The following is a 26,610-nucleotide window of genomic DNA, read 5'->3' as shown; positions in this document are numbered from 1 at the left end:
AAATAATTTAAGAATAAAAACCCCAGAGCATTCCCTCCTCATGAAAAAGCGGGGAGCAATGTTCAGTCCGATGCTGTACTGCATTTGCTGCCTGGGATGTTGCCATCAGCATTCCCGCTGAGGGAAGCTCCTTTTATCCTGTGCAAAATGGAAAATGTTTTCTGGAGCGTTCCAAGGGTAGGAACAGAGAAATCTGCCCTCAAGTTCATGGTAAACTTGGGCAAATGCCATCACTCTGTTGGCAGGAAGTCCCCTAAAAGCAAGCCAAAACATACTGCAAAGTGTTTTTGTGTCTGCCTGACAAGTATCTGGGTAATAGCTTTGGCTCCATGAGAGCTGGTTTTGAACAGAAGTGGGACAATTTCATTGACTAAAAAGTGATGTCCCAAATGGTGGCCTCAGTCAGCCATGGCTGGAAAAATATTGTCTTTCACAGGGCCAATGCTATCATCAAAAATAGGAGAGAGATTTAATTGGTACCACAACCCAAATGCACTTGGGTTTAATAGTCTCCTTGGCACAGAGACTGCATCGTCTCCTGCCACTTCAGACACGAGCCTGTACGAGTCAACGCTGCTGCACAAGAATGCCACATGAAGGATCCAGGCCCTAGGCCTATAAACATTTTAAGAAGGAAAAAAAGAAGCTGCTGAATGACGTGGACCTCTCCTGCCTGTCTCTTCCATACCTCCTGCTGCCTTCTCCACCTCTTCTTGTTCCAGCACAAAGTTGTGCGCAACTGTGGTTTGAACTGGTTTGAGGGAACCAGAGCAGGTTGAAGCTCATCTGCCAAACACAAGAGCAGCAAGAGAAAGACTGTGACTTTCAGTGACAGTTTTATGTCAGTTTAAATCAGTGGAATTGCAGCCCCAGCCTGACCACACTGCATGAAAAAGTTACTGAATATTGGTAGAGTACAATGGCAAAAGAAAAAAGCTGAAGGCAACATCACCAACTCCTGCTCGCTTGCTCCCAGACTGGTAACTCAGACAAAAGGAGATGGACCTTAACTGCAGCTGGTTTCTAGTTTTCAGAATAGTGTCCAGTATAGATGGTACACCCACTGCCATGACATAGGATGGAAAAAGACAGGTTTCAGGAAAATCCTTTGCTTATCTTGCAATGAGAGTCAACTTGAGGCAGTAAATCCGCAGACATTGTTTTTATGCCTCTCTCCTGGGGAGGGAGTCTTTGAAGAACAATGACTCCTGTGCTCCAGTCAATTCCAGCTGACTTGCCCCGCCCAAGACATTTATGTTGGTAAAACGCATGTTGAACAGTGGTCTAATAGAGATCAGAGGGGAACATCCAGCTGAGACCATGTCTAGAACATCTGGGAACAAGATCTGGATAACAGTCTGCACCAACAGATCTGGATATTTGGTGAGGAGCTGGGTTGGAGGTACAGAAGGCAGGGAGTGAAACAGCACCAGCAAGCTCTCTTGCCTTTCCTTGCTGTTTAACATGGAGCAGGTGGAAGCAGGCCACATGGGGCAGAAGTCAGTATCTGCACAGTCAGACTATACGAGACAGCTTGCCTTCTCCTTTGGATTTGTGAATTTTACTGAGCCACACCAAAACAAGCTTAAGATGATTTTGCTGTCTGGATTAGGCTACAAAAAGTACCAGGAAACCAGGAAATAACTCCCTTGGTGACCCTATTTATCATGACTTTCTGTATAGTTGTGACATCTGTTTTGTTTGCCCTATACTTTCAGCCAGTCTTCGTCATGGGAAGGTTATCGCTAAAGCACCAGCTGAGGAGTAACAGCAGCCAAAGGTGAAGTTTCATACACCTAGGAAAGAGGAAGCAAGTCTAACCATGTAGGAGGCTGGGTGAAAGGCAAGGAACAGGGCAAATCCCTCTCTGAAAAAGGACATGGTTATACTGAAGGATAAGATAGCACAGGGTGAGGAAGAAAACACAGGACTGCTGTGTTGTTTGACTGAGGGTTTTGAAGACTGCAGCAAAGTCTTGGAAGTGAATTCCTATTATAAAGCTGACCTGGAACATGAAACGTGGTACAGCAGTTGCTTTAGTTTTAGTAACTAAGCGGATCCTTGCCAAAATTTTCTGGCAGCATGCTTTTTGGGGAAAAGAGCTGTCTAGAGATTCCACGGGGAAGCGTGCAGAGATGAGCAAAATGTTCAAAATCAGAAAAAACATCAACTGTGCTGCCTGCAAACAGAACATTTTTTCCTGCACAGCCCTTCCACTAGGGCCCAAACAGTCAGGATCTTTTTTTTTTTTTTTTTTCTTCTTTCAGAAACAGGGGGGCTCAGTATCACTGCTAAAGCAGCCAAAATGAAGCAAAATAGGCACATCCAACATCTGAATACTCACTCATCGCCAATGCTGGTTTGTTGTACGGTGCCTAAGTGACCCAAGACCAGCTAAGCCCTCTAACTTTGAAATCCTACAACTGAGGTCTTCTGCACGCAGTGACCAGCTGCCTGTTTCCATGTCCACGATTCCTGAAGCACAGCATACTATTCTTCCAACCACACCATGCAAATTACTTTCCACAGCTTTGCTTCCTGTGTTTAGAGCCTCTGGAATTGCCTAATTTCATGGTGGTCCTCAATAGGCAAGGATGGATGTCAGGAGACACAGATTTGGTTTTCAGTCCACATTATACACTTAAACTTGGGAAAATCCAGAATGTCTGAGCCTTAATTCTTAACCTGCAAAATGCGAGAACTGCATTCCTCGATTACCTTCTCTCCTGTATTTTGGAAAGTGGTATTTTGGAACATTTACGCAGTAAGACACCTGTCAGGGCTGGACAAAGGCCAGCATTGGAAAACTCCAGCAAATCACAATCACAACATAACAGACCTGAATAAAAACTGTTAGTAAGCAAAATCCAGTGGCTGCTGCCATTCTCCCAAGACCACAATCTCTCCCTTGGGGACTGTGAGCTCTCTGGGGAGCCCAAAGATATTGTTAGGCTAAAATGTTGAACCAGCTCAACCACCATCCAAACACCTTTCCCTATGTGAGGAAATGCAACACTAAAACCCTTTCTTCCCTTTTACTTTTTATGATTCTATTCCAAGAAAATTAGAAGACATACTGCACTTTTTTCCCCCCATATTACCAGCCACCAAGCTTGAGCTAAGAACTAATTAGACCTTTATATAGCTATTAGACCGATATATATAAATCCGGATATAGTTTTATTATTTGGCAACATGGCACTATTTTTTTTTTTTTAATAAGAGATGGGTGGGGAATCTGAACGAGGCTGTTATCTAATTTTAAACATAGGCTGTCCACCTGCTTGGCATATCACGTTCTCCATTCCCCCACTCCACCCGTTAACAAAATAATACCTTGATTTTGCATCCTATTCCACTACCCTCAAGGACTGGTTTGTAATTACCGTAACTTTACTTGCTGTCTAGAAATGTTGAAATAAGCCATTTTCAAAGACAAACTTCCCTCATTCTTAAACAGGTAAAAAGATCCTTTTTACAGGAAAAACTCCAAGTGGCCACAAGACAGGATCACATTTCAGAAGGCATGTCCAGCAAAGACAGACTAGTTTTCTTTTCCATTTCAAATGCCACCCTCCTCTGCTTCTGCTCCCCATGAAGCTGTGGTGGTAAAGGATTTAATTCAATGGGACTAGCAAGAAGGTCTCTTTTCAGGCACATAATAGCACTGGTGGTCTTGAGAAGGTCAAGAGGAGCAAAAACTTCTCAAAAGCTACTTCAGTACATGCATACACTGGTTAAAATCAAAATATAGAATAATCGTGAAGTCATACTTAAAAGGTGCTGCTAACTTAACTGTTCATTAACCAAAAGTTATTACTAACTTTTAAACAGCTAATCTATTCCCAAGCACGTAAAGCTGTTGCTCTCCACACCATCAATTCACTGCTCTAGACTATTTACATATACTATCACTGCTATTCACCTTGAAGGTCTTAAGAGTGCCTCACCACATGTACCTACCAAAGATATTCAACAGTTCCTGGAGCAGCAGGTAAGTTCTGCAGCTGTGGTCGCAAGCTCTAGAATATGAGTTTTCTTTAAATTTAAGGACATGCCTCTCCTGTGTCTCCCCTCCCAATCCCAGAAGCCTTTTTCTAACACTCATAATAGTAAAGCAAGCTTTGAAAACACTAACCAATTTTAAATCAATGTTGGATGTTCGCCTGAATTTGCAGAAAGCCTAGAAGAATAGGTCTCATGTTTGCATTATTCCCCTCATCTCAGTGTGGAGTGTGGTATGTGATGCTCTCTGCAACACAGAAGGATTGTGAATCTCCACACAGAAACCCGTTCCTCCCAAGGAACCATCCAGCAGTGTGTGCCACTAATATGATTATTCCATGATCTCAGTGTGACCTGTGTGCTTGCCCTATAAAGAAGCCTGAAATATTCTGCTTCCTTCTAACAAAATCTGGTTTTATCTTCTAAGAACTTTTATGATGCAGCCAGGCACTGCCAAGTATAAAAGTCTGTGCCATACTGAGAGCACAAAGACAGTTAAAGTAAAGTCACTCCATTAAAATGGCAGGGGGCTATTGTTCAGACCGTTATTGTTTGTATGAAATTCAGTTAAGCCTCTTTCAAGATGTCCATGGGAGAAACATGGCGACCACGCAACAAGCTCCAGTGTGCAGCTGTACTCCATGCTGTTACTCAATTTAGATCCTACTTGCCACAGAGTCTGTAAGCCCTTGCATACATGCCTCTTCCTCTACATTCCCACCCACACAAATCCAAAACCGGGTCTGACCTTCCCCACTCTGCTTCGTCCATGCATCCCCATATAGTCTGAACAAATTCCAGCCATCTGTCCTGTCTGTGTTGCCGACTGCTATATGAACCAGGCAGTCTGAGGCAGCCACGCGTTCATGCCTGTTTCTCAGCCTGCTAGGGTCCCTGGAACTGCCCACCCGGTCCTGAATCGTTTCTTGAACTGTTAGAGACTTCTGAAAATAAATCTGCCGTAAAAGATCTGCAATACATTCAAATCTTGCCATTAATATTGACACAGCCAGCCACTACAGTCTGATGCGTCTTGAAGGAGTCTATTAGAGTCCTGTTTAATTTACAACCACATCCTCCATGCTTCACTGGTTAATTTGAAAAGTAAAAGCATGTTTCTAGACTAAAGGATAAAGTGTCAGCTATTCCTGTCCTCAGATCCAGGTTAAGGGACACTCTTTGTATGTACAATACATTTCCACACACACTACTTTTAGAAAGTGAAACTGTGGGCACAGCAGAGGGATCAAGTGGTTAACACAGTTGCATAAAAACTACAAGATACCATTGGGTGTGGCAAGAAAATATCTCCAGTCTTTAATGTGAGGGTACAATGTTCAGAGTTCCACATTTCCAAATTCTGGGAGCATAGATGCCTTCTCAGCCTAGGCTCCTGGAAGTACAACAGCATATCAGCATCAATGTTCAACCCTTTGTGCTCCTCCTCAAGTAAGGAAGGCACTATCGGACTGGCACAACTCTAAAACTTTGCCGTTAAAATTCAGCATTTCTTACTTTCCTATCCTTTCAACTTCCCATTTTTCCATGTATCTTTATCAATTTTGCTGACCTGCTTTGACCTGCCTGCTGCCGTCTAAAGGGACCTAGGTATATTCAGTCAACCACTCACTAGAAACATGGGTAGTTTTAAATCCCAGATTTTGGGAAAGAGGAGATAAGAGGGGTTGCAATGCGCAATGTATGTTCCTCACAGCCCACGGTATTCAGCCACTATCGGCCCACAAGATTTGCCCAAGACACTCTCCACCCAAAGAGCTGTGCTCCAAACATAACGTGTCCTGAAGAGAATAAATGCCCTGGCCCCCCTCCTTGAAAGGACAGCTTTAAAAAGATAAATTGGATTTAAACTTTGTTCTTGCAAAGAACTAAGACAATAAGATGAAAGATACTGAATTCTCTGAGTGTGTCAAAATCTAGTGTTATGAATATCGGCATCTATCCCTCAAGCGTGGTTTCCTCACTCGCATACAATGTTATTTTGAGCACCCTCAGTATGGCCCAAATCAGTGAGAAGACTAAACCACAAATCTCCAGTGATGAACATGGCAAGACGACCCATTACTCTTCAAAAAGCAGGTGATGCCCATTGTAACAACCCTATTTCCCTTGCTATATCAGGTCAACTCCGGTTTGTGTTGCAGTGAAATGCAATGGCAATGCATAACGAGGACTGAATACAAAAACCCACAGGACACAAGCCAGACCTGTAGTATGATATGAGAGCCATGCAGATTAGGAAGGGAAGCCATACAAAATGGAAGGACTTACACCAGAGTTCATAGTAGTAGTTGCAACACTGGGATTGTCCACAACAGTGGCCCGTTTCACATATGTAACTTTGATTGTTGACACCCATGCAGGTTTCCTTGTCCTAAAATTAAACAGACACACTTTTAAGATGCTTTGTCAGTATCTTCTGTAAATGTAGTCTTTTACTCAATGATCTGCAAGTATTTGAAAAGTCACAAGTTATGGTCTTGGGAAACTCTAAAACACATGAAGAAGTTAAAATATAGCTAAGGATCACCAAAAAACACAAAGGACTGTTCAAAAGAAAACCCCGTATCTCCAAATTCGTAAGTTACATTGCTCTAGTATCTAGTCAGCACTGCGTTCTCGCAATTCTTTTCATTTTCCATTAAAAGTTACCACGTTTTGGGAGCCAGGCATTCTCTTAAAGAAGAGTTGTCATTTGTTCCACATTTCACACACTATCGCTGCATTACTGGGGCTGAATGCCAAGTGAAGGAAATGCATTAATAAACAGAACATTATAATTTGAGAAAAGACTGCTTGGATTCATTTAGATCTAAATGATAACTACAGTATGTTCCTGCAAGATTCCAATCTAAAACGATTCCTTCATAATTAGCCATGTGCTTTATATAAGATCAGCATTCCTGTAAAACTTCTTCCTGGAATAGTGAAGTAGTCCAGGAGCAGAGCCAAATCAGCTGTACTGTATCACCCACAGGTCCTCAGGACACTTAAGATGGAAAAGGAGTACGGTGTGAGGTCTCAGTCCCCCACGTGGTGCACCGCTTCACAAAAGTCCATGTTTTCCTGCTAGTCTGAAAACACGGGTGGTAAAAAGTACAAAACACAGGAAAACAGAAGCATTTTAAAGGCTGTGGTTTGTACATCCTCTAATAGGCTTTGGGGCAATGTGGAAATTAGAATACACTACACGGTTTCTTAAGAAACAAACAGATCTTAATAAAAAACATTGATGTTGCAAAGAAACCTGTAAGGAAGTCTAAAATTCTCACTTTCTTTCACTTAAAGTTTATGATAACGCAAAGAAAATGTGCAGAGGTTTATACTGAAAGAAATGTTGAAAGAATTCTATTCCATAAGTACCACCTTTCAAAAAAAAAAAAAACAACCCACCAAAAAAAACCCCACCCAAAACAAAACCCAAACCAAACCAAAGCAAACAAAAAAGCCCAACAAAACCCAACCAGCTAGGAAGAGCCGCAAACCCAACCAGCAGGCTATAGGAATGTACATAGGTGGATCCCAACACTTGCTGAACTGCACTGTTCCTCTAGTTTTTGTGAGTGCACCACAGCCACGCTTCCCACAAGCCTCTACGGAGTCACCATATGCACAAAATACAAAGTCCATTTCAAATTGTGGACCACCTCACTGAACAAGTGATGTAAGGCAGCAGTTTCAATGCGGAAGAGTCCTGCACTAAGTTCTTAAGAAGACTCAGTCTATTTGGGGATCCGGGGGAGCACCAGCACTCCCCCACCACCCAGCACCCCAATCAGAGCTGTACCTCCCCAACACTGGGTCTGTGGGTCCCTCACCTGAGCACCCATATTACAGCAGCGATATAACTTGTAACAGCAGAAAAACCTCCTACCACCTAAGGTTCAACAGAAAAGATCCCATGCTGCATTTTTCTCCTAAGAAGTCACACCAGCTTTTGAAAGTGTTTTGATTGTGTGAGGGCACAGTTCAGCAAACACGACTCAGCATAGGATATATCACTTCCCCTCCCTTCCACAGGTATCATGATTTCCACAAAAGGCTCTAAAAAGCACCAATGGGCCATCTCCTTAAAATTCATCTGCAGAGTCAACAAGCTGGAGGGGTACCTGCCTCCTGTTTCCAGGAAGAGAAGAACATTTTGCTGGACAGACCAGTCAAACAGCTTTACTGCAGGTAGCTAAAGCAAACATTTTATATTCGAGCCTTGAGATGCTACATGCCAATAGTAGACACAACATTTTCCTATAGGGTAAGGAGGTGTTTTCCATCTCTAATTGCAGCAGCTAATAGCAACTTTTAGGAGACACTGTTGAGCTAGCACAGCATTTTCTGCTTCAGGCGTACTCTTCATGCCAAAAATTGTAATTTTAGTCAGCAAAAGAACTAGAAACAGGACACATCTATTCTCTTATCTGTTCTTATTAGTTTATTTACACTTCTCCTCATTTTTCTTGGCCTTGCAGAGTTAATGCAACTGACGAACAGCATAGATTTTGGCTCTCACATCAACAGAATTGAGAAATTAAGAGCCCATTGCAAAATTGTAATCCTGTTGATAATGTACAAGCCAGAAAGTGACCAGCTGAGGTCTGTGGTTGTGACACATGAAGATCAATGTGACCTGTTGAACCAGCAAATGAATCACGTGGAGCTGGTGAAAGAACAGAGTCCCACAGTGCCATTTCATGAACTCCTCTGCATCACAACACTGATCTGTGCTTGACCACCTGTGTTGACTCCCCAAAAATTTGTTCCCTTCAGTGTTGTCTGTTTCAAAGAGTAGCAATAAGGAACACATCGGTGTCTTTTGGCAGCAGCAACCTATAACAGCTTCAACATCACTATATTTTTCCTACTTAAGAACTTGCAGCAGCCCGGTTTTCAGAGACTTTCATCACATTATCCTTTTATTTGAACTTCCTGACTCCCTCTCGCCAACCTTATATTTGAAATGACCTTTCCACAATACCATACGCTTATGCGCAGGGTTGCTTCTTGCTAGCCCAGCTGGCAAACAGGTCTATGAGGGGACGGGTATACATGTTGAACTGAAGATCCTCAGCAGCGAGGTTGGTATTCTGCAGGTTGTTCCTGCCTGCTTTTGGAGATCAAGTCTCAAGCAGCCTGATCGAAAGTAGAATTCAAATCTTACTGTCCAGAGCTTCTTTACACACTGACCAAGAGAAATCATTTTCCTTGCTAATGCGTAAGTGCTTGTACCTTTGAATAGTCTCGCAGTTAGCTTTCAGCTCCCACAGTTCAGAAAGTCCAGGGTTTCAAAGTCCTTGCAGTGCTGGTCACCAGCCATGCTCCTCAAAGTCCACGCAGCTCCTCTTGGAGCCTTTCTGCAGCCCTCTGCCAGCCCAGCCACCGATGGTTTTCTGGGAACATGGCGCCATCAGACTCAGTGCCATGTGTCAGACACAGAACTGTCACCCTTGTTTCCAAACAGTTTCACAGAATCAAGGAATAATTTAGTTTGGAAAGAATCCCAGCAGGTCACATGGCCTGACCCCTGCTCAGAGCACGGCTACCTCCAATGCTAGGTTACTCAACCTGGCACAGGGAAAGAGATAAAACGTAAAGGCAACAAACTTTCAGAAAAAGTCTACTAGACAAAGATTCCAGCACAAGGACAGCATTGTTTTGGGACATGTTACAGGTGTCTCCTTTGGATTGCGTGTTTCAGTCTCCTTTCCTCTCCCCATTTAAGTCAAGATTCATTTCTGTGAAAAGCTGAGCCATTGTACTGTTTCTTGCACTGTTTTGCAAGCCAAGGAAGAGGTTATGCATTGCCATCAGTACAGACCATGACAGAGACCGTGACATTTTTTGTTAGGAATCTTCTGCCTACCACCAAGCACTTCGATCAGGCTTCAATTTCTAATTAAATCCCAACCTGCGCTTTTCATACCATCAGTGTTGTGTTATTTCTACTTCCTTCTCCTATTCATTCTTTGTGTTATATGCTGCCAAATGGTAACTACTTAAGAGATATCAGCAATACAGTTATCTAAAACCTAAATGTCTCCTGGAACCAGTATCACAAGCACTTGTGCTATGAAAGCACACTATTTCCTCTTTCACACCAACAAGCATGGACAAGGGACAGGACTGAAGGAGTAGTTTTATAGGTAAGAAAGTATACATGGGGGGAAAAAAATCTCATAGAAACAAAGTTGGAGCACTCACATTTTATTGACCTGCCTTTGTCTCTAGTTTCCATTTCAAGTAGTGCTTGTAATGATCATTTTTAATCATTCTTAGCAGCATGAAGTTTTTACCAAACTACTACAAAGAGGTTTTGTTGAGTTTTTTTAGGTAGTCTTAAGAAAACAAGGAAGGGGGAGGGTTTCCTTCCGAAAGGACTTTTCTTCCTCAATAGCCAGTGGCTATCGCATTCCAGTGCAGACTTACCTGCTGAAGGACAGTCTTGTTTTCTTGTTGTCTAGGCAAGCACATCCCTCCCCACCAGCCTTTGTTCAGCTAACTGTAGACGCCCCCAGACAGGATTACTAAGCAGCATCTACACAAGTCTGCTCTCAAAGAGTGTTCAACTCCATTAGAGCAGAATATTCCTGTTTTGCAACTAAGAAGCCCTAACATGCCATCCGTTATCTCCCACCTGCAAAGCCTGGGAGATTTCCAGCTAATTTCAAGGGATTGGCTTTGTCCTGTAAAGCAGCACGTACTCTAGGCTGCATGTGCATCACTGCCTCCTTGGCGTCATCCTAAGAGCTGACACAGATCTGAGGAACTGGACTCACTGGATCCCTGACGCACACTCCAAAGCCAGGAACTTTCAGTAGAAGGCTCTGCAGTCCTGGAGTCTGTGTTCTCTCCCCATCCAGTCCAACACAGGCCATTTGTTAAATCTGGTGCAGGCTCTTTCTCATGAAACCAGTTGAGTTGGGAAGACCTCATCTTGGTGTGTTTGGAGAGTCTGAGAGTCTTCATATTTTAGATGTGGCATTTTGGATTAGTTTTCACTTGTCATAAACTTTATAAAGCAACTTTGAATAAAAATAAGATTATTTTTTTTTACTTATTTTCTTGTTGATATTTAGCATGTGATAAAGCCACAACCATGCTGGCAACTCTGCCAGTAGCATACTTTTGCTGTCAAGTGGTTTTACAAATAATCATTAAAATATCCAGCAGTGGTAGATATAACAGAACTCAAAGCAGTGCTATATGTTGTCACATCTGAAGCTACAGCACACATTAACATCAGTGCCAGGGAAAAAAGCCAATTATTTTCTCTACCTTCCAGTTTGGCATTGGACCTTTGCTAGAGGTCTACGTGACAAATTAAAGGTCAAAATCTGGGGCATGATTAAGACAGGAGGCATTCATGGAGGTCTGTAGGTTGCCTGAACTGCCCCTCACTGCAAGAAAGGATGGAATCAGACCTCCTTATCCTACTTTTGTAAAGGTTTTCAGTACTAAGTGGTTGGGTTTAATGCCCGTAAATCTGTTAGGATTTATTGTGTCTGAAGCCAATGTAGGAAATGGAGGGAAATGAGAACTGATTGATAGTGGAGTATCATTACAATAAAAGGATCAAGGCACTTCACACTTTCCTACTCTCAAAAGTCCGCAGTTAACCTGGGAACACTGTTGCTATGTCAAAAAGGAGAAAGATGAAGATGAGCAAATTCCAGACCAGTGTGGCCATTTTCCAAGCTGAAAATTAATATGTGCAACTGCAGCAACCAACGCCACAGCCCACGCTCAAAAGTGCATAGTTGGCAGTGAACCACCTACAAAAGATGACTCCTCAGCTGGCATTAACCAGGTAACCAAAACCAGCAGTGGCTGATATCATGGAGATCTAATAACCATTTTAGCTTTTTGCTCTGTCTCCTCTTTCCACAGAAATCCGGCCTCCATTACCCTAAATATAAGCACCTTGCATTTATATGGCCTCTGTGTGTCATTCAGCCTGCCAGAGTATTCATCCTAACCTTGGTAATAACCAGACACTCTGGAAAATACTTTGCAATGTGACTTGCATTTACTGGCAGCAGGTTATATGCCATTCCTCTCTTCCAGGAGAGACAGTTTTTTAGACCTACTCTAATTTCCTATTCTCTCCAAACTTCGGTACAGCATTTGTAAAGGCACTACATAGCAAATTACTATTTGAACTGGAAGAGATGGGGATTAATAATGGAATGACAGGGGTGAGCAAGGACCTGAATAACAGGCATACAAACAGTGGGACACAGTGAAAAGCCCAGCAGCAGGCTGAAGGGAGACTGCCAGGCTGGTATCTGCCGGAGGGCAAGATGCTACTGGTTTTAACAGGACTCAGGCTCAACCTGCGACCACTCCAGACCTTCTGATTTCACGCCTCTCATAGGGGACTTTGGTAATAAGGATCTACTTAATACTAATAAAAAAATAAAAACCCTGACCTAGTTATTTCACTAATCTCATTACATGCAGGCAGCAGTCCCTTGCTTTCAGTACCCAGCCGCACCCATAACAACAAAGCAGATGGAGTTAAGCAAGTGACACAATCTTCAGAAAAATGTATTAAAAATATGCCTTTTGAGTAACTCGCAATCCACGATACATATTCTTTAAGCACCCAGAGTAACAGAATGGAAGTGATTGTCAATATCTTAAATATGTTAGAAACAGCTAGCAGGAAAAAATGTATTTGATACACACTATTTATGAGTTACCGCTTGGCTTTTACTCAAACTCACATATCAGACTATCACTAGTGTTGGTTAGCCAAGCCCATAAGCAATAGCTCATGAGAATGCAAACACAAAGCTACCAAAGATGAGCATCTCTGTCACATATGAGACTCAAGTGGTAGCAGGTTAAAATTCCTACTGAAAATATTAGGCTGGAATGCCAAATCTTGCCATAGGGTTTACTACAATTCCTGATTTGCCAGTTCCTAACCAAAATTCATCTTATGCTAAAAAAAAATCACTAGATCCTTCCACAGAGAAGGACAGAAGGTGGGACCACAGCAAGGACAGGCAGAACCGCAGGGGAACCCTGAATCACGAGGGCAGCTCAGGACTGACACCCACCCCAAAGCCTCCGGTCCTTCTCCAATCTTCGTAAACACTACACCTGTTAGTCCTTCAGAATGTAAAAGCAAAAATCCACCATCTAAGCAAGTGCCGTGCCTTTGGTGGTTTCAATTTAACAAAAGCACGTAAGATTGGTAAAGATGAAACGGGCTTTGATTGCTGCGAGTTACTGGAACCTCCAGTGCCAGCCCCTGCCAGCACGACAGGGGATAAATTCCTGTAAGCCTGCCTCACAACAGACAACTGAGGCCAGGAAATAAATGAAGTCTGGACATTTCTTCATAAGACACCCACCACAAATTCTGTTTTGCTGAATGCAGAAAAAAATGTGCTAAGTGCAAACATCCAAATACTTAAAGTATAATAAGTGGAGGAGGAATGATGCCTCTGAGCTATCCCAGGCACAATAAAGATCTCCAAAATGGGAGTTCTAATCCACAACATTTATTGCTTCGTTAATGCCAGCATCAGGAGAATTATATTTAAATCACCATGATTAATTAGCCACAGCAGACCCATCTTCACCCCCAGCGGATGCAGAACCTCTGAGGTTTTATTAACCTTCATGTGAGGAACAAATTGGTTTGTTGCATCCATTTATCTTGAAGAAATACTCCAACAACCTTTAAAGGAACACTGTCCTTTCACAGATCGTGGACACTTTCATAGATTTCAATCAGAGCTGGTTTCATTTTTGTTTATCGCAAGTTTCACTTTCAGACTCCAAGAACTGCACATTCTCATTTTAAGCGCCACATGAAAGTGTTTACTTCCTTCACGCCTTGCTAGAAGCTTCCCAGCTGTAGTTCTAGCCCTTTCACATTAAAGATAGATGCTTCTAGGAAATTACAGCTTTGAGGAGGCTGTCCCGCGTTTTGTTGTTTTAAACCACCGAACACAGTTGACAACACCGAAAACCTCGAGCAGTTGAAATTAAAACTGAAAAGGTTAGGAATCCGGCATTTGAACCTTTTTTTTTTTTCCTTTTAAATTTATGCAGTGAACTAGATGAACATGTTCAAGCTTCCACCACCTGCAACCCTAAGAGGAAATACTCACTTAAAACCGAAAGCTGAGATCCTCTACAACCATGTTGCCTGGGACGGGAGCTTTAAACACCCACATTGCACTGATGTCAGATAGAGCTGACCTGGCTTTTTAAGCATTTAAGCATCATCCCCACTGCAACAACAACAACAAAAAAAACCCCAAACCAAACACCCTATTTTTACCATGCGTTCAGCAGTTCATCTGCCATGCTGCAAAGCCACTGGGTCCCAAAGAAGTGAAGGTGGATCCAGGGGAACCAGATGTTCAGTGTGGCGCAGCAGTGAGCAAAGGGGTGCCCGCCCCAGGGAGCTGAGGCACTCGCTGTGACCCTTTCGTCCTCCTCACACAGCTCACGGGAGGGCACCCCAGGATCAGCACCCCTTGTGCTGAGTGGGAACAACAACAAAGGACATCCCAGACAACCAAGTGTTTACAGTCCGAGTGCAAACGCAAGAGACAATAGAGGCGGATGCGTGACGAGATGTTCCTGAATTCCTCCCACACTTCTAATTAAATAGCACTGTTCACTAACAAGCCTTTTTTTTCTGCTCTTTTAGAAGGGGAAAAAGAAATTTCAGGATACTATCTGCATGCAGGACACAATCAGAAGTATTTAGATTTTTTTTTTAAGTCTAAAAATGGTTAAAGCTCAAAATGATTAAAACTAAGAAAAGTTCAAGCAGCTCCGCAAGCAGCTCTTTCCCACTCTATGCCTCATCAGTAGATAAAAATAGTCAAGAGCTTTGCTCTTCTGTTCCTGAGGCAACAACTTTTTTCTGCTTCCTGTAAATGCCTCTGTATCGATGCCGAAAAGTTACAAGCAGAGAAAAAAGTACCATCCAGCCCACTGAGATAACCAGATGTTCACAGTTTGAACAAATGAAGCCGAATTACACCTAACTGCTGGTTTTACACCTTATGCAGCACCTCAGTTGTCCCAAACACATCTCTAAAACGAAAACATTAATTTAGAAATAGGAACTTTAGAGAAAAACACACCTGTGAGACTCGAACAATCTCAACATTTAAGCCAGCTATGTCTCACTGCAAGTTGAGAGTTACCCAGAGTCATTCAGCCTTCCTGCCCGAATTTCCCTCCTCGGTTCAGTTCCGAGGTTTTTAGGGAAAGCCTCTTTGCCCTGAGTGCTAACAAGTGTACTATTATTATAGCTATTGCATTCAATTACAGAAGGTCATTGTGCTAGAGGTAGTTTCTTATGTAAAACTGTTTTCAGTTCAGCGGGGGGGGGGGGGGAGCTGCATTTCACCAAAAACTGAACTGATAAGGAAAAAGAGACAGCACTGTTTACTCAGCAGTGTGCTTTAAGTCCTTTTGCCTTCGTTTCTAAACAACTGAAAGTAGACAGTTTAAAACATGCTACGGTCTGATCTTGAATTTTTAATTCTAAATTAGAAACTGCAAGCAGCATTCTGATATCATGCAGTATCTATTTATTGAGGATTACAGATCCCAGCAGTGCTGGGAAGAGTTTACAGTTAGATTCCCCTACAGACGTGCCTCCCAGACCAAAAAAAGGGTTTGCTCTCCCAGAGCCTAGGAACACATAGTTGGCACCTCCTCCAGCGGGGAGCAGCTGGGCAGTTGCTACCGTTTCTCATTCCACTCAACATTACCAGCTATTAAACTATCCAAAGTTTCTTGTTCAAGCTCAAACTCTCCCAGAACAATTAAAAAGGCACCAAGCTGGGGGTCACAGCACACTGCCATTTTCTGTTTGGTGACCTTTATCAGAGATGAGATATATATAAATGTCTCTAATGTATTGTTTTAAAACCACAGTTTAACACTCAAAATACTGCTCATACAAGAAAATGGTTCCAAGTTTGGCATGTTTTTAAGCAATGTAAACACAATTCCATATTAAGGACTGTGGAAAGTATCCTAAAAGCCGACCAAACAAAAAACCACACAGGAGCAGGACACAAAGAGCCACCCTGCCGCAAAGCCTACAACAACAACAGAGTTCCTTTCCCTGGCTTGCAGTTTTGCTCCTTCCTCGCTAATAAAGAGCGGCTCTCACGCTACCGTGCTCCCCGATCAAACGCCACGGGTGGGGAAGCGCTGTTCGTACGGTTCCGTTTTGGGAAAGTCAGAAATCATTTCCTTTGGGGGGGAAATCAAAATACAAGCAGTCAGTCACATCCTCCAGCTGAGGAAGCAGCTCCCACCGCACCGAAGCTGGTTACCTGTCTGAGACCCAGGAGGAAAGGCATTCTGCAGGCTCATCCTCCGCACCAGCGCATGGGAAGGCAGGAATTTAAAGCCCCACAGTGACCATTTCCTCATCTGCTGTGGGCAGCCCGCTCCTCGATCCTATTTAAACCAGGGCTTCCTCGGCTGGGAATGCTAAGTAAACAGGGCCCTGGGACACTGCACGCACTCGCTGGCTCCCCCTCCTCCTCCTCCCACTCCCCGTGACATATCTCAGACGCAGCCCAGCCGGGCTGTTTGCAAGAGGGAAATGACATCAGGTCGGGCAGTTCTGAAAAAAATAACAAGACAAAAAAAAAAAAAAAAAAGCCCTGAACCTTAAGAGAACTGCTGGGTAACACCAGGCAGCTCGCTGCAAACAGGAGCTGCGTGCTGTTGGGCAGCGCTGCCTGTGCGGGACGCTGGCAGGGAGCCATGGAGGAGCAGAAGCGCTCTCCTCCCAGCTAACTGGATGCTGCAAGTGGAGGGGAATCTATTAAAAATGTTGGCAAGAGCCGACAGCTCCTCAGTGATGATTAAATCTCGCTAAGCAAAAATAGACATTTAATCTATCTTTGAGGAGAAAGCGAAGTTTGACGCTGCTTGCTAAACAGCACTGGAGCCCTAGGAGCAACCACCATGGTTTCTCCGAGTACCTCCGGACCCCCGGGACTTGTGTAAAGCCTTGACAGATCCAAAGCACTCCCATGCCGCCTTCTGCCTACCACCACAGCTCCATTTTTTCCGAGCAACTCTTACAGCACTGTTCAACTCTTGGCCCCTCCAGATAACAGCCATCCCACTAAAGAAACAGCAACAACTCCCCTGATGTCAGTAGGATCAGGATTGGGCCTCTCCAGCATCAGACAGGTGATAGGAAGACATTTTAATCCACCTTTCCCCAAGGAAAACACTAGTAGCCCCGACGGAAGGTTTCTCATTCTACTTGAGCTCATTTCACATTTTCATGCCAAGGGGCCATTAAGCCTTATAAACAAATTCATCATCTGGTGCCCAGGATGGCATGTCTTGTTTGTCCTCTCCCAAGCAAGGAGTACAGCAAGTTCCACAGCAGTCTAGGAGATGACACTGCAGAAGGTAATCTAAATTTAACTCCCTTTTCTACCTCTACTTTGAAAGTTCAGCAACCTCTTTTTTTGTGCTTCTCTTTAATCAGCAGCTGTTCTCGTCTGTCGGGGGGGACCAGGACACCACCGCCACTCCCTTGTGCCCCAGCAGCAGCTCCACGGATATTTGACAGAGGGGCAACTCCCCTTGCTTTTCGCCTCTTTGGCTTTTGGAGCTCAACACATTAAAATACTTGATGAGGGAAGGAATATACTTTTTTCCATAGAGAGTTCACTGAATCCCTTTTATAGTAGCAGTTTTAACAATAATTTCAGGACTTCAGAAGAGAGAGAGAGAAACCACATATAATTCTTACAAATGCTAATTTGCAACAGCAGAAAAAAAGATTAAAAAAAAAAGGAAAGGAAAAAACCACACAGAACAGAATTGCCCTGGACAGCCAGATAGCTTGCAGCAGTGTCAGAAAAAGACACCCATTTTCCACATGCCAAAACCCCTCAGTGACCACTGCTGCTGCCTCCTCCCAGCCCAGCCCAGGGTTGTTTCCCAAATGAAAATCCCACTGTGGGTGTCCTCTACACAATTAGGCTGTGAGACTATAGACAAGTATTACTTATTTTTACACGAACTTAAAGCCACCATATAATCTTGCTGCTTAAGGTAAGCACAGCTCCGTTCTTCCTAAGAGAAAACAGGCACATAAGTAATTTCCTGAAGGATACAAAACATCAGCGTTAACTAGCATTTAATAGTTGGGATTTTCCAGCTTTTGTGCTCTTGGATCAAACTCTCACCCTTTGCTTTTCCAATTCTATGGACAAACACCAGTGATAGAAAAGGGCAGCTTTCTGTTTTAGTAATCTGTTCTGTGGCCTCACGCTGTCCTTTGAAATATCCGATTTTGGCTGTTGCTATCCAGAGCCCTGGACTAGGCAGATCCCAGGACTGAACCAATGCGGCAATTTCTAAATCCCTACTGTCAGAAGGAATCTAACTTTAACCATCCGCCTCTTCCCCAGCACATACTCAGAAGGCAAAACGTCATTCCAGATCTAAGACAAGTTGTGAAGGACTATCAAAGGCAGTAACTTAGCGGAAAACCTAAAGCATCCTAATTTGTGTGTGAATTTAGCAATCCTGGAAAGACTGACGCAAAAAAGGTGGTTTGCAAGCACTCATTACCACATCTGACTGCAGCAGCTGCAGCCACCCTGTCTTGCGGTCTCTCAGTGACAGTGTCCAGTATCACGCTCCACAAACTCTGCTATAGGTGACTATGGAAAAAGCCCTGGAGAAGGGCAAAAAAAAAAAAAAAAAAAAAAAGCTGGATGAGTTAGCTCATACCCTTATAATACCCTCGTCAATACACTTAGAGCCTTTTCAAAACAGCTAGGTTCTCCTAATCTTGGCAATTGCTTTGGTTATTCCAACTGGTATCATTTTACCCCCAGTGCTTTGTCTTGCGGTAACGAGTTTCATAGACAGTGGTTGTGAACAAATAGTTCCTTTCATCGGGAGTGAATTCACCACCTTCTAATCTGACTTTCATATTATTAGCAGGTGGGAACAGAAGTCCCCATCCATCTTCTCACTCATTCATTACTCTGTACCTGTTAGCTATCTTCTTATAAAAGATATCAATCTTCCCCATCCTCTTAACATAAAATCTTTTCCCAAAGCCTTCAGCTGCTCATTTCCCATTTCCAAAACCTTTCTAATTTTCTATTGCTCTCTGCTTGGGGGCAACCAGACCTGAAATAATAATTATTTTAATGAAAACAAGAGCAGCTCTAAGGCAGGCTTAGCATGGGTTTCAGTTTCTTTATACGAACCTGGAGTTTAACATCTGCAAAGGCCACCCATCTATGACACAAGAGTGTGTCTATCCAAGATATAGAGAACAGAGCAAACACAAGTTTTTACAGTTTCTCTGTAGGTGAATCTCTTGAGGGGTCTGAAAAGTCAGGACTAATATCAGGACAGATTATGTGATCTACATTATTCAGAAAATTTCCTTGTTTAGTCAGCCACCAACCATCCTTTTTTGGCATGTCAGTGCGGATCCCACTACAGGATCACGGCGAGCAAGTTTCTTTCAAATAAGAGGGAACAAAGACCTCTAGGCTTCATCAGTCTGTAGTACTGTTCTGCTGAACATGCCATCTGCCCCAAACATGATGTCACACAAAGGATGCTGCTTGACACCTTCACAAGCTCAACACACACTGCACCTCATGACCTCAGATATTAGCATGCAACTGAAGTAGATGATGGAAGTTGTTTGGGCCATTTTACAGTCGCTTTCCACATGTTTGACGGGAGATGTGTGCAAGCAGGTTTAGTAACCCAGCAAGATACAATATTCATTTTGATACACCCTGAGGAGACAACTTCATCTTTAGATGATCCAGTTATGACAACACGATTGGAACAAAAATTGAAGTTGCGCAGCTCAAATCTGTCAGGCTTGAAGCACAAGGCTACTCTCAGTTGCTCCATCATTATAGAGTCCTAGGCAGGGATAGGTTTTGAACAGTAAATATGGGTGGTGTGTAATATCTCCTCAAACTTTAATACCATGGTTCTGCAGCTATATATATATATATACAGACTGACCATAAAGTTGGAACAATTTTATCTAATGACTCATCCTTTTGTGCACTCTGTTATTTTCATGTTGGTAACAGGAGCATCCCTGGAGCATCAGCTATCCGTTTTCATTCGTCGGCCCACAGCCTTGGATGCTAGAACTGAGACTACACAGGTCCATCAGGCACTCTAAAGAAAGTGTGAAAGAAGCAACTTGAATGAGGGTGACTTTATCTTTCCTCATCCTGGAGATGGCTCTGGGAATAAAGAAAAAAAGGGAAAGAAACATACAGAAAGACATAAAAGCAGATCTCTGTTTCTTTAGAATAAGACAACATCCAGGAACAACCAAGCTCTATCTGCCTTGACAGCAAATGTTCTAGAGGGGCTTGTTTGCTAGCAAAACCAGCATGAGACATTGGGAGATCACCAATGCTGGAATGTCAGCTGCGGTGCTAGATCTGCCTGGAAACCATTTCTGGCTGGCTACCTGCCCGCAAAATATGCCCACTTTTTGTCAATTCCTGAAGAGTGAAGGGCCACTTCCCCACCCTAACAGCACCCTTACAAGAACACAATGACTTTCCAATATGAGGAGCAGGTGCCCCTGGTTCATGTAACTTACAGCATTGGTGCTGCCTACAAAGAACATCAACAAATTCCAGAGGACAAACAGGAACAGGTCAGTCTGATAATTTCCCCGTACCTACAGGACCTAGAGTATTTAACTCTATTGCTTAGGGGACACATGGTCCAAACCAAACCTTTCAGACCCACTGTGTCTAGTACTACTGTATTACTTAGGAGTGGGGTAAAGTGGGTCCCCCAATTTGTATGCAGTTCAACTACAAACCAAGGACACTGAAGTCACTTGCATGTAATGTTCGTCAGGCCAAAGCAACTTAATCGTTTAGAGAGAGCAAAGAATAACTGCAGGAAAAGACATCATATATGTTGGAACTGGCTTGTGAGCCAGTGCTGCAACCAGTCTGCTGGATCAATAAATTTTAACGCACAATGAAGCACAAGGGCTTGAAGTGGTTAGAATCCATCCCTGGGCAGGTCCTTGCAGCCTGTCACTGCTTCTGTCAGCTCAGTGGTTTAGAAGTGCAAGAAACCTTTGCAGCTTACTAAGTCAAGATAAGCAAATAGGGACAGTGAATTTCAACCTCACTGATGTCACCTGTTTTTGTCTCCAAGTAACTGGTTAACCAGGGAGGAAGAGACTGCACACTTCAAAACATGCTCAGTGTTACACAGAGCCCCAACAGCAACAGCTCATACTTGATTCCTGTTGAATCTTGATTCCAACTGAATGCTGAACAGCTGAACAGCAATTGTCGGCCAAGCGGACAAGTGCAAATATGCACCACATCCTCCACCTGAAAGCCATGCATGAGTCCTGAACCAAAGGAGGGGGCATTGCAGAGGAAGCCACTACCCACTCTGTCACCTGGTATTTCAGTGGAAGCCTGTCCTCCTCTTCACTTTCTGTATGTAGGTGAAGAAATACCAACACTAAAGCACTTTCCTTTGCACTTTTGTAGAGCAAACAATCCCTCCTCTGAAGCTGCTGTCTGTATTAAGCTATCGTAAGAAGGGCACTCAAGAAAGGGCAGGGAGCAGACAAGGGGTGGATGTGGAGGAGATACCCAAGAGGAATCCTCTCCAACATCCATCTGACAGAGGAGACAAAGAGGCCACATCCAGGCTGTTCCAGACACTCCCACCCACTCTGCTGTTTAGCTGATGGGAGAGTGGTGGCAGCGAAAAGTCCATGCTACTTCTCCGAGACGAAAATAATTTTTGCTAAGTGAGGCTTAAAATTTCCAGCCCTCAGTGACATTGTTTCCCACTGCTTTTTCCCCAAGGAGGAGAAAATGATAGCCACAGGTCCAGCACGCTTTTCTTCACAGCAGCAGAGTTGTGGCCAAGCCAATGTAATTTTAACACCAAAGACTATTTGCATCATCTGTTTTGTATGACCACTGTTTCAATACCCAGGCCTGCCATTCAAGCCCAGAGGTCTTAAAAAGCTTTAAAGTCCTTTGCGACTGAGGCAGAGAGGGACTAAAGAGTTGAAATTGCCCTACTGAGAAGTGACACTAACTGCTTCAGTGGAGATAGGGTCGATTCTGCCCCTTTAGTGTTCCCAGGTTTTGGGCACTGATGTCAGGCTTCAGTTTTAGTTTGGAGCGGGTAATGAAGTCACTGGAAAGCCTACTCGGTTTTCTCTTGAGCCTGCTGGGAGGGGGAGAAGGAGGAGGGAGGGGGAACATCAGCTGTTAAACATTTGACAAGACTGTCTCCAGGAGGGCTAGTGTGTCCGGGGTGGTACAGGGACACTAGCCTGGCTCCTTGCTTTTTGGCACTACAGCTCTTGTTTTCCTTATGCCTGTGTATGCAAACAGGACCTTTGGTAATGGCTCAAGAGGAGATGATCTGCTCCAGACAGGGAAGAAGGCAGAGCCTGCAGACAGTAACAGGATCCCCCAAATGTGGAATTAAGACAGTAAGCGTCTGTTCTAGTTTTAGAGTCTTGGACCATGTGGGTACCAAAAATACAGCCTGTGTGTGTCCTTTGGTCACATCATCATAGGAGACAGCATTGTCCCAGCTTACCAGCACAACCTTGATGGAGATCTTAGATGCCCTACTCTTAGAAGTGCTGTTTTCTCTCCAAATGACAGCAACTCACTATTTTTAGTGCTCATCTCATGTCTGCTTGGCATTTCCCTTGGGCTTTACCCTCGTTTCACAGTGTTGGTGCCAGCTCCCACAAAGCGTTTTTTTGGTGCCAGAGGGGCTGATGCCAAGTCTGTCTGTCTTGATGCCAAGATGGCAGCTGGCTTTATTGTTGAGACAGGATTTGCCAAAGCTAACAGCACTAGCGCTGGGGTGACTAGCATTGATTTTAAGGTTTTCTTCTTCCTTACTCCTCTATTGTTTCTAGACTTCATGGGATAATGCTGTTCCAAATGACCCTCTGGGGTCCTAGGAGAGAGATTTTTTTTGTCAGGGTCTAAGGCAACAGGCAATTATACAGCAGACCGTCTTAACTTTAAGTCCTCAAAGAGAAGGATACTTATATACATGGAGCAATTATCAGGGATGCAGCGCTGCCACCGCTGGGCCCAACTATGACAGGAACAAGCTCCCCTGCAGATCAAGCAGGACTTGATCTCTCTCAGCCTGCAAATGTGTTTAAAAAGCAACGACCACAAAAAACAGAGAACCCACTGAAGATAAGGGCAGTTATGTGGCATTTCATCACCAAGATATACCTAAGACAGAAGTCTGGAGCAGGAGAAGAGGGTCAGGGATCAGCCAGATTGCATCACATCACCATGAGCAAGAAGACAAAATCCAAGAAAGGTCCTGGTCTTTTACCCCTTTTGCACTCTCTCAAGTGCCACTCTGCAAAATGCTACTATTCAGATAAAATCCAGTCTCGCACATGAGGCACAGGCACGCTGAGCGTGGGAAACACCCACAGAGATGTGAATAGATAGCACATATGATAGGTAATCACACGTGTACAGTGCATGTAATTTGAAGTGGTGGTATGCCTGCAGATTAGGAAATATGTTGATGTTAACCTCTGCTACTTTTCTTATAAATCTGTTCAGAAACAGGGGTGTTAAATGGGCATCTGATTGTCCAAAGATGCTTCAGGATGCTTCTTCAGGAACGGTGCCGTTAGTTAAGCTGACAAGAGGTACATAATCGGTTAAAATGGCTTTCTCATCATGTAAGACTTTGCCGAGGGATCTGTTATTCATACAGCCTAGTCAGATCTTTCTGAAGTTCACTGGTCTTTTCTGAAATTAAGTTTACATCCTGAACAAATTTAGAAAAGCCCCCAAAATACCAGCAGTCTTGTTTTCCTCAGCTCATTTTACAAGAAAGGGGTTCTTTTATTGAGTTCTGAGAATTAAGTTTCTGTTTCCAGCAGAGCACCACTTCTATATGGCCTGTACCCTTCTTCAGAAGAACAGATTTTCTGGGAAATCCTTTAGGAAAACAAAGAGACATCAGCAGCTGCCTCTTTGCAAGCACCGATGGATGTTATGGTTCGATAATGTTACACAGCAGAGCAATATTGCATAGGTTTGATGAGGCAAAGAAATGTCCTCAAACTGCCCTATATATGTACAGCTTCAAGCACTTTCCTACTATTATCCCTGGACTTTACACTCCAGGTCCTGCTGTGGCACCTACATCCCCATTGACAGCTGGGTTCTGGGTTGTACAGATGATTGGGTTTGTGGTACACAAACCACAAACAACTGGTTTAATCAAGTCTTCTTCCTCTTAGAAAATACACATGGATCACAATATGGTACTCCCAAAATTAAAAGTCTGTCAATTAATCCAATGGGCTGTGCAGTACCTAAAGTTTTACAGGATTTCTGTTATCTAGCAGAAAAGTTAACTCATCTGAACTGCTACAGGTAGGCTGAGGCTCAGAGTTCATGGTTAGAGCCTGGCACAAACACGAAGAAAGCCCTTCCACACGGCGTGGTCTGACTAGCAAGAAGACATGAAGACTTCTCCTTTTCTAAAATGAAGAGCACTAAAGATCATGTACATGTATCTTCATACAACCAAAGCGAAGAATTAAAGGAAACCACAAGTTTAACTATTAAGAAAGCTCAATACCACAAGCATTTAAGAGATCACAGCACAACAGTATTAAAGACATCACTTTTAAATCACTAGACAAAACTCTAAGGGAGCTATCAGATGTTAAGCTTCATGGTTAAAAACTTCTTTAAACATGTAACTTAAGGGAAAAATCACTTCAGAAAAACCTCATCTTAAACACAAGCTTGTCTCTTTTAACTTGAATTACTGTATTGCTTAGGCTCTCTCCAAGTGCTTGGAAGAAAAACATGAACTCACCTCTGTTTTGAAATGATGAGTAAACAAAAATAAGGAATAAACAAACCAGCATAGTGTATGGTTAAGTGCAGTTTCAAGCTGAGTTTACCCATGTCTGTGAAACAGCAGGAAATATCAAGACCTTAAAGCCTAATCTCTCCCCTGTTGTAGTACTGGTTCTGCTTTGGTCCACACCTTTACCAGGAAGGCAAAAAAAAGCTCCCTAAAAGGCCACACTTCGTTGCTCTGCCAGTGGGAGGGGAGAGCTTTTGGGATTGCCTCAAAGAGGAGAGCCCTGAGAAAGCATGATCTACGTAAAGCAGAGAGCTCACAGATGTAGGTTTCCAGGTACAAATAAAGCTGGTTCGATCCAAGCATACAGGGAAAAAAAATGAATGCCTCCCATCACCAGCTCCTCCATCCCGCTGCATTTTCCCTCCCTGCAGCTATTTTCCCTAACTGTAAAATGGGGAGAGTGCCAGAAAGTTGTCTGAGATATTACAAGCACTGGACTCTAAATACAACTAATTGTTATTCTTTCTATGCCTAGCAGAACTGCCACCGGTTACCCAAATACTTCCTGTTGGGCTCAGCTCATCTGGAGGCCACCCCTGGGACAGCCGGCAGTTATGTAAGGAACAGGCGGCTGGGAGGAAGCGATGTCCGAGCATCATGTTTCAGCATCAGCTGTGGCATTACGCAGTTTGCACTTTGCTTAAGCATTAGAAGCACTGGTGGCACCTAGAATCACAGCCAATTTCTAAATTTCAGTGACATACCTGCAGGCCAGGCAGTTTTGCGATTCCAAGGGCAGATACCTTCAACACCCCGCTGTCTCGCTCCCCTACCTTTGTGGTATCTGTAGGGTTTCCCCCTTAGGTATATGGGCAATGTGTGCTCCCCTTGTGTGCATAAGCATGCTTTATTTCATATAGTTTAATGCCCAATAATTAAAAACTCATTTCAGCTTTATCTTGGGAATAAATGCTGGTCACCATAACCAGCCTTTATGGGTATTATCTTATCCCAACTGCTATAATTTCCATTAGTGCTTGTTATTCCACTGGCAGATAAAGCAAACACTCCCCTGGCTGTAGCAGGGCTGAAGGAGGACAGGGTGACCCGCACTGCTTTGCCTCTTTCACACATTTCTCTGCAGCAAGGTTGCAGACTGCGGAAAAGAGAGAAGGCTAAGCGCTTGCTTTCTCCTTGCTAAAGTCTGGCTTCCAGACATGCATTTGCTATAGATCACAATACCAGTGGCCTCGTACTCCTGCAACCATTGTTTACTTTTAAATTCTCCCATAGCATAAAACCAAATAGTCCATATGCATCTGTGTAAAAAATAAAAAACAAACTCAAAACAAATCAAAACCTGATTGGCATCCTACCTTTTTACAGGAAGGTAATTGGTGCTAATTAGCATGACTACAGTAAAACAGTAAATCTTAAAAACAAAACAAAACAAAAAAACAAAAAACAAAAAACCCCAAACTCTCAGAAGCCAGTTATTTTCTTCTTCAAAAGGTGAACAATATACATTTCATCCTCAGCACTCAGAAAGCTCAAAGACCTGTGGGTGACTGTTGAATGAAGAAACTCCAAGACAAGGAAATATTTTCAGTTTTTAGAAATACTACTTTTTACGCATCATAGGCTCCTACAGTAGTGCTTTTCCCCTGAAGCAGGTAGTTTGGGGAG

General features: G+C 43.4%; 1 protein-coding gene across 2 annotated transcripts in view; it reads right to left on the bottom strand.

The window, feature by feature from the left end:
• The window catches only part of WBP1L (WW domain binding protein 1 like), a 60,297-nt gene that overhangs the window by 7,291 nt on the left and 26,396 nt on the right, over positions 1–26,610 (bottom strand). Inside the window, exons 1-2 of one of the 2 annotated variants that reach the window (XM_009817846.2) lie at positions 16,344–16,430; positions 6,295–6,397 (exon numbers count right to left, since the gene is read on the bottom strand). In XM_009817846.2, coding sequence (XP_009816148.2) covers positions 6,295–6,397; positions 16,344–16,370 — 130 coding nt within the window. In that variant the 5' untranslated portion in view covers positions 16,371–16,430. Of the gene's footprint in view, positions 1–6,294; positions 6,398–16,343; positions 16,431–26,610 lie in introns of those variants that run through there. The other variant, XM_059821249.1, reaches the window with a different exon arrangement.

This window comes from Gavia stellata, chromosome 9 (genome assembly GCF_030936135.1).
Source record: "Gavia stellata isolate bGavSte3 chromosome 9, bGavSte3.hap2, whole genome shotgun sequence".
NCBI classification, from domain to species: domain Eukaryota; kingdom Metazoa; phylum Chordata; class Aves; order Gaviiformes; family Gaviidae; genus Gavia; species Gavia stellata.
Note: the sequence above shows the minus strand (reverse complement) of the source record. Positions and strands in the feature narration are given on the sequence as shown.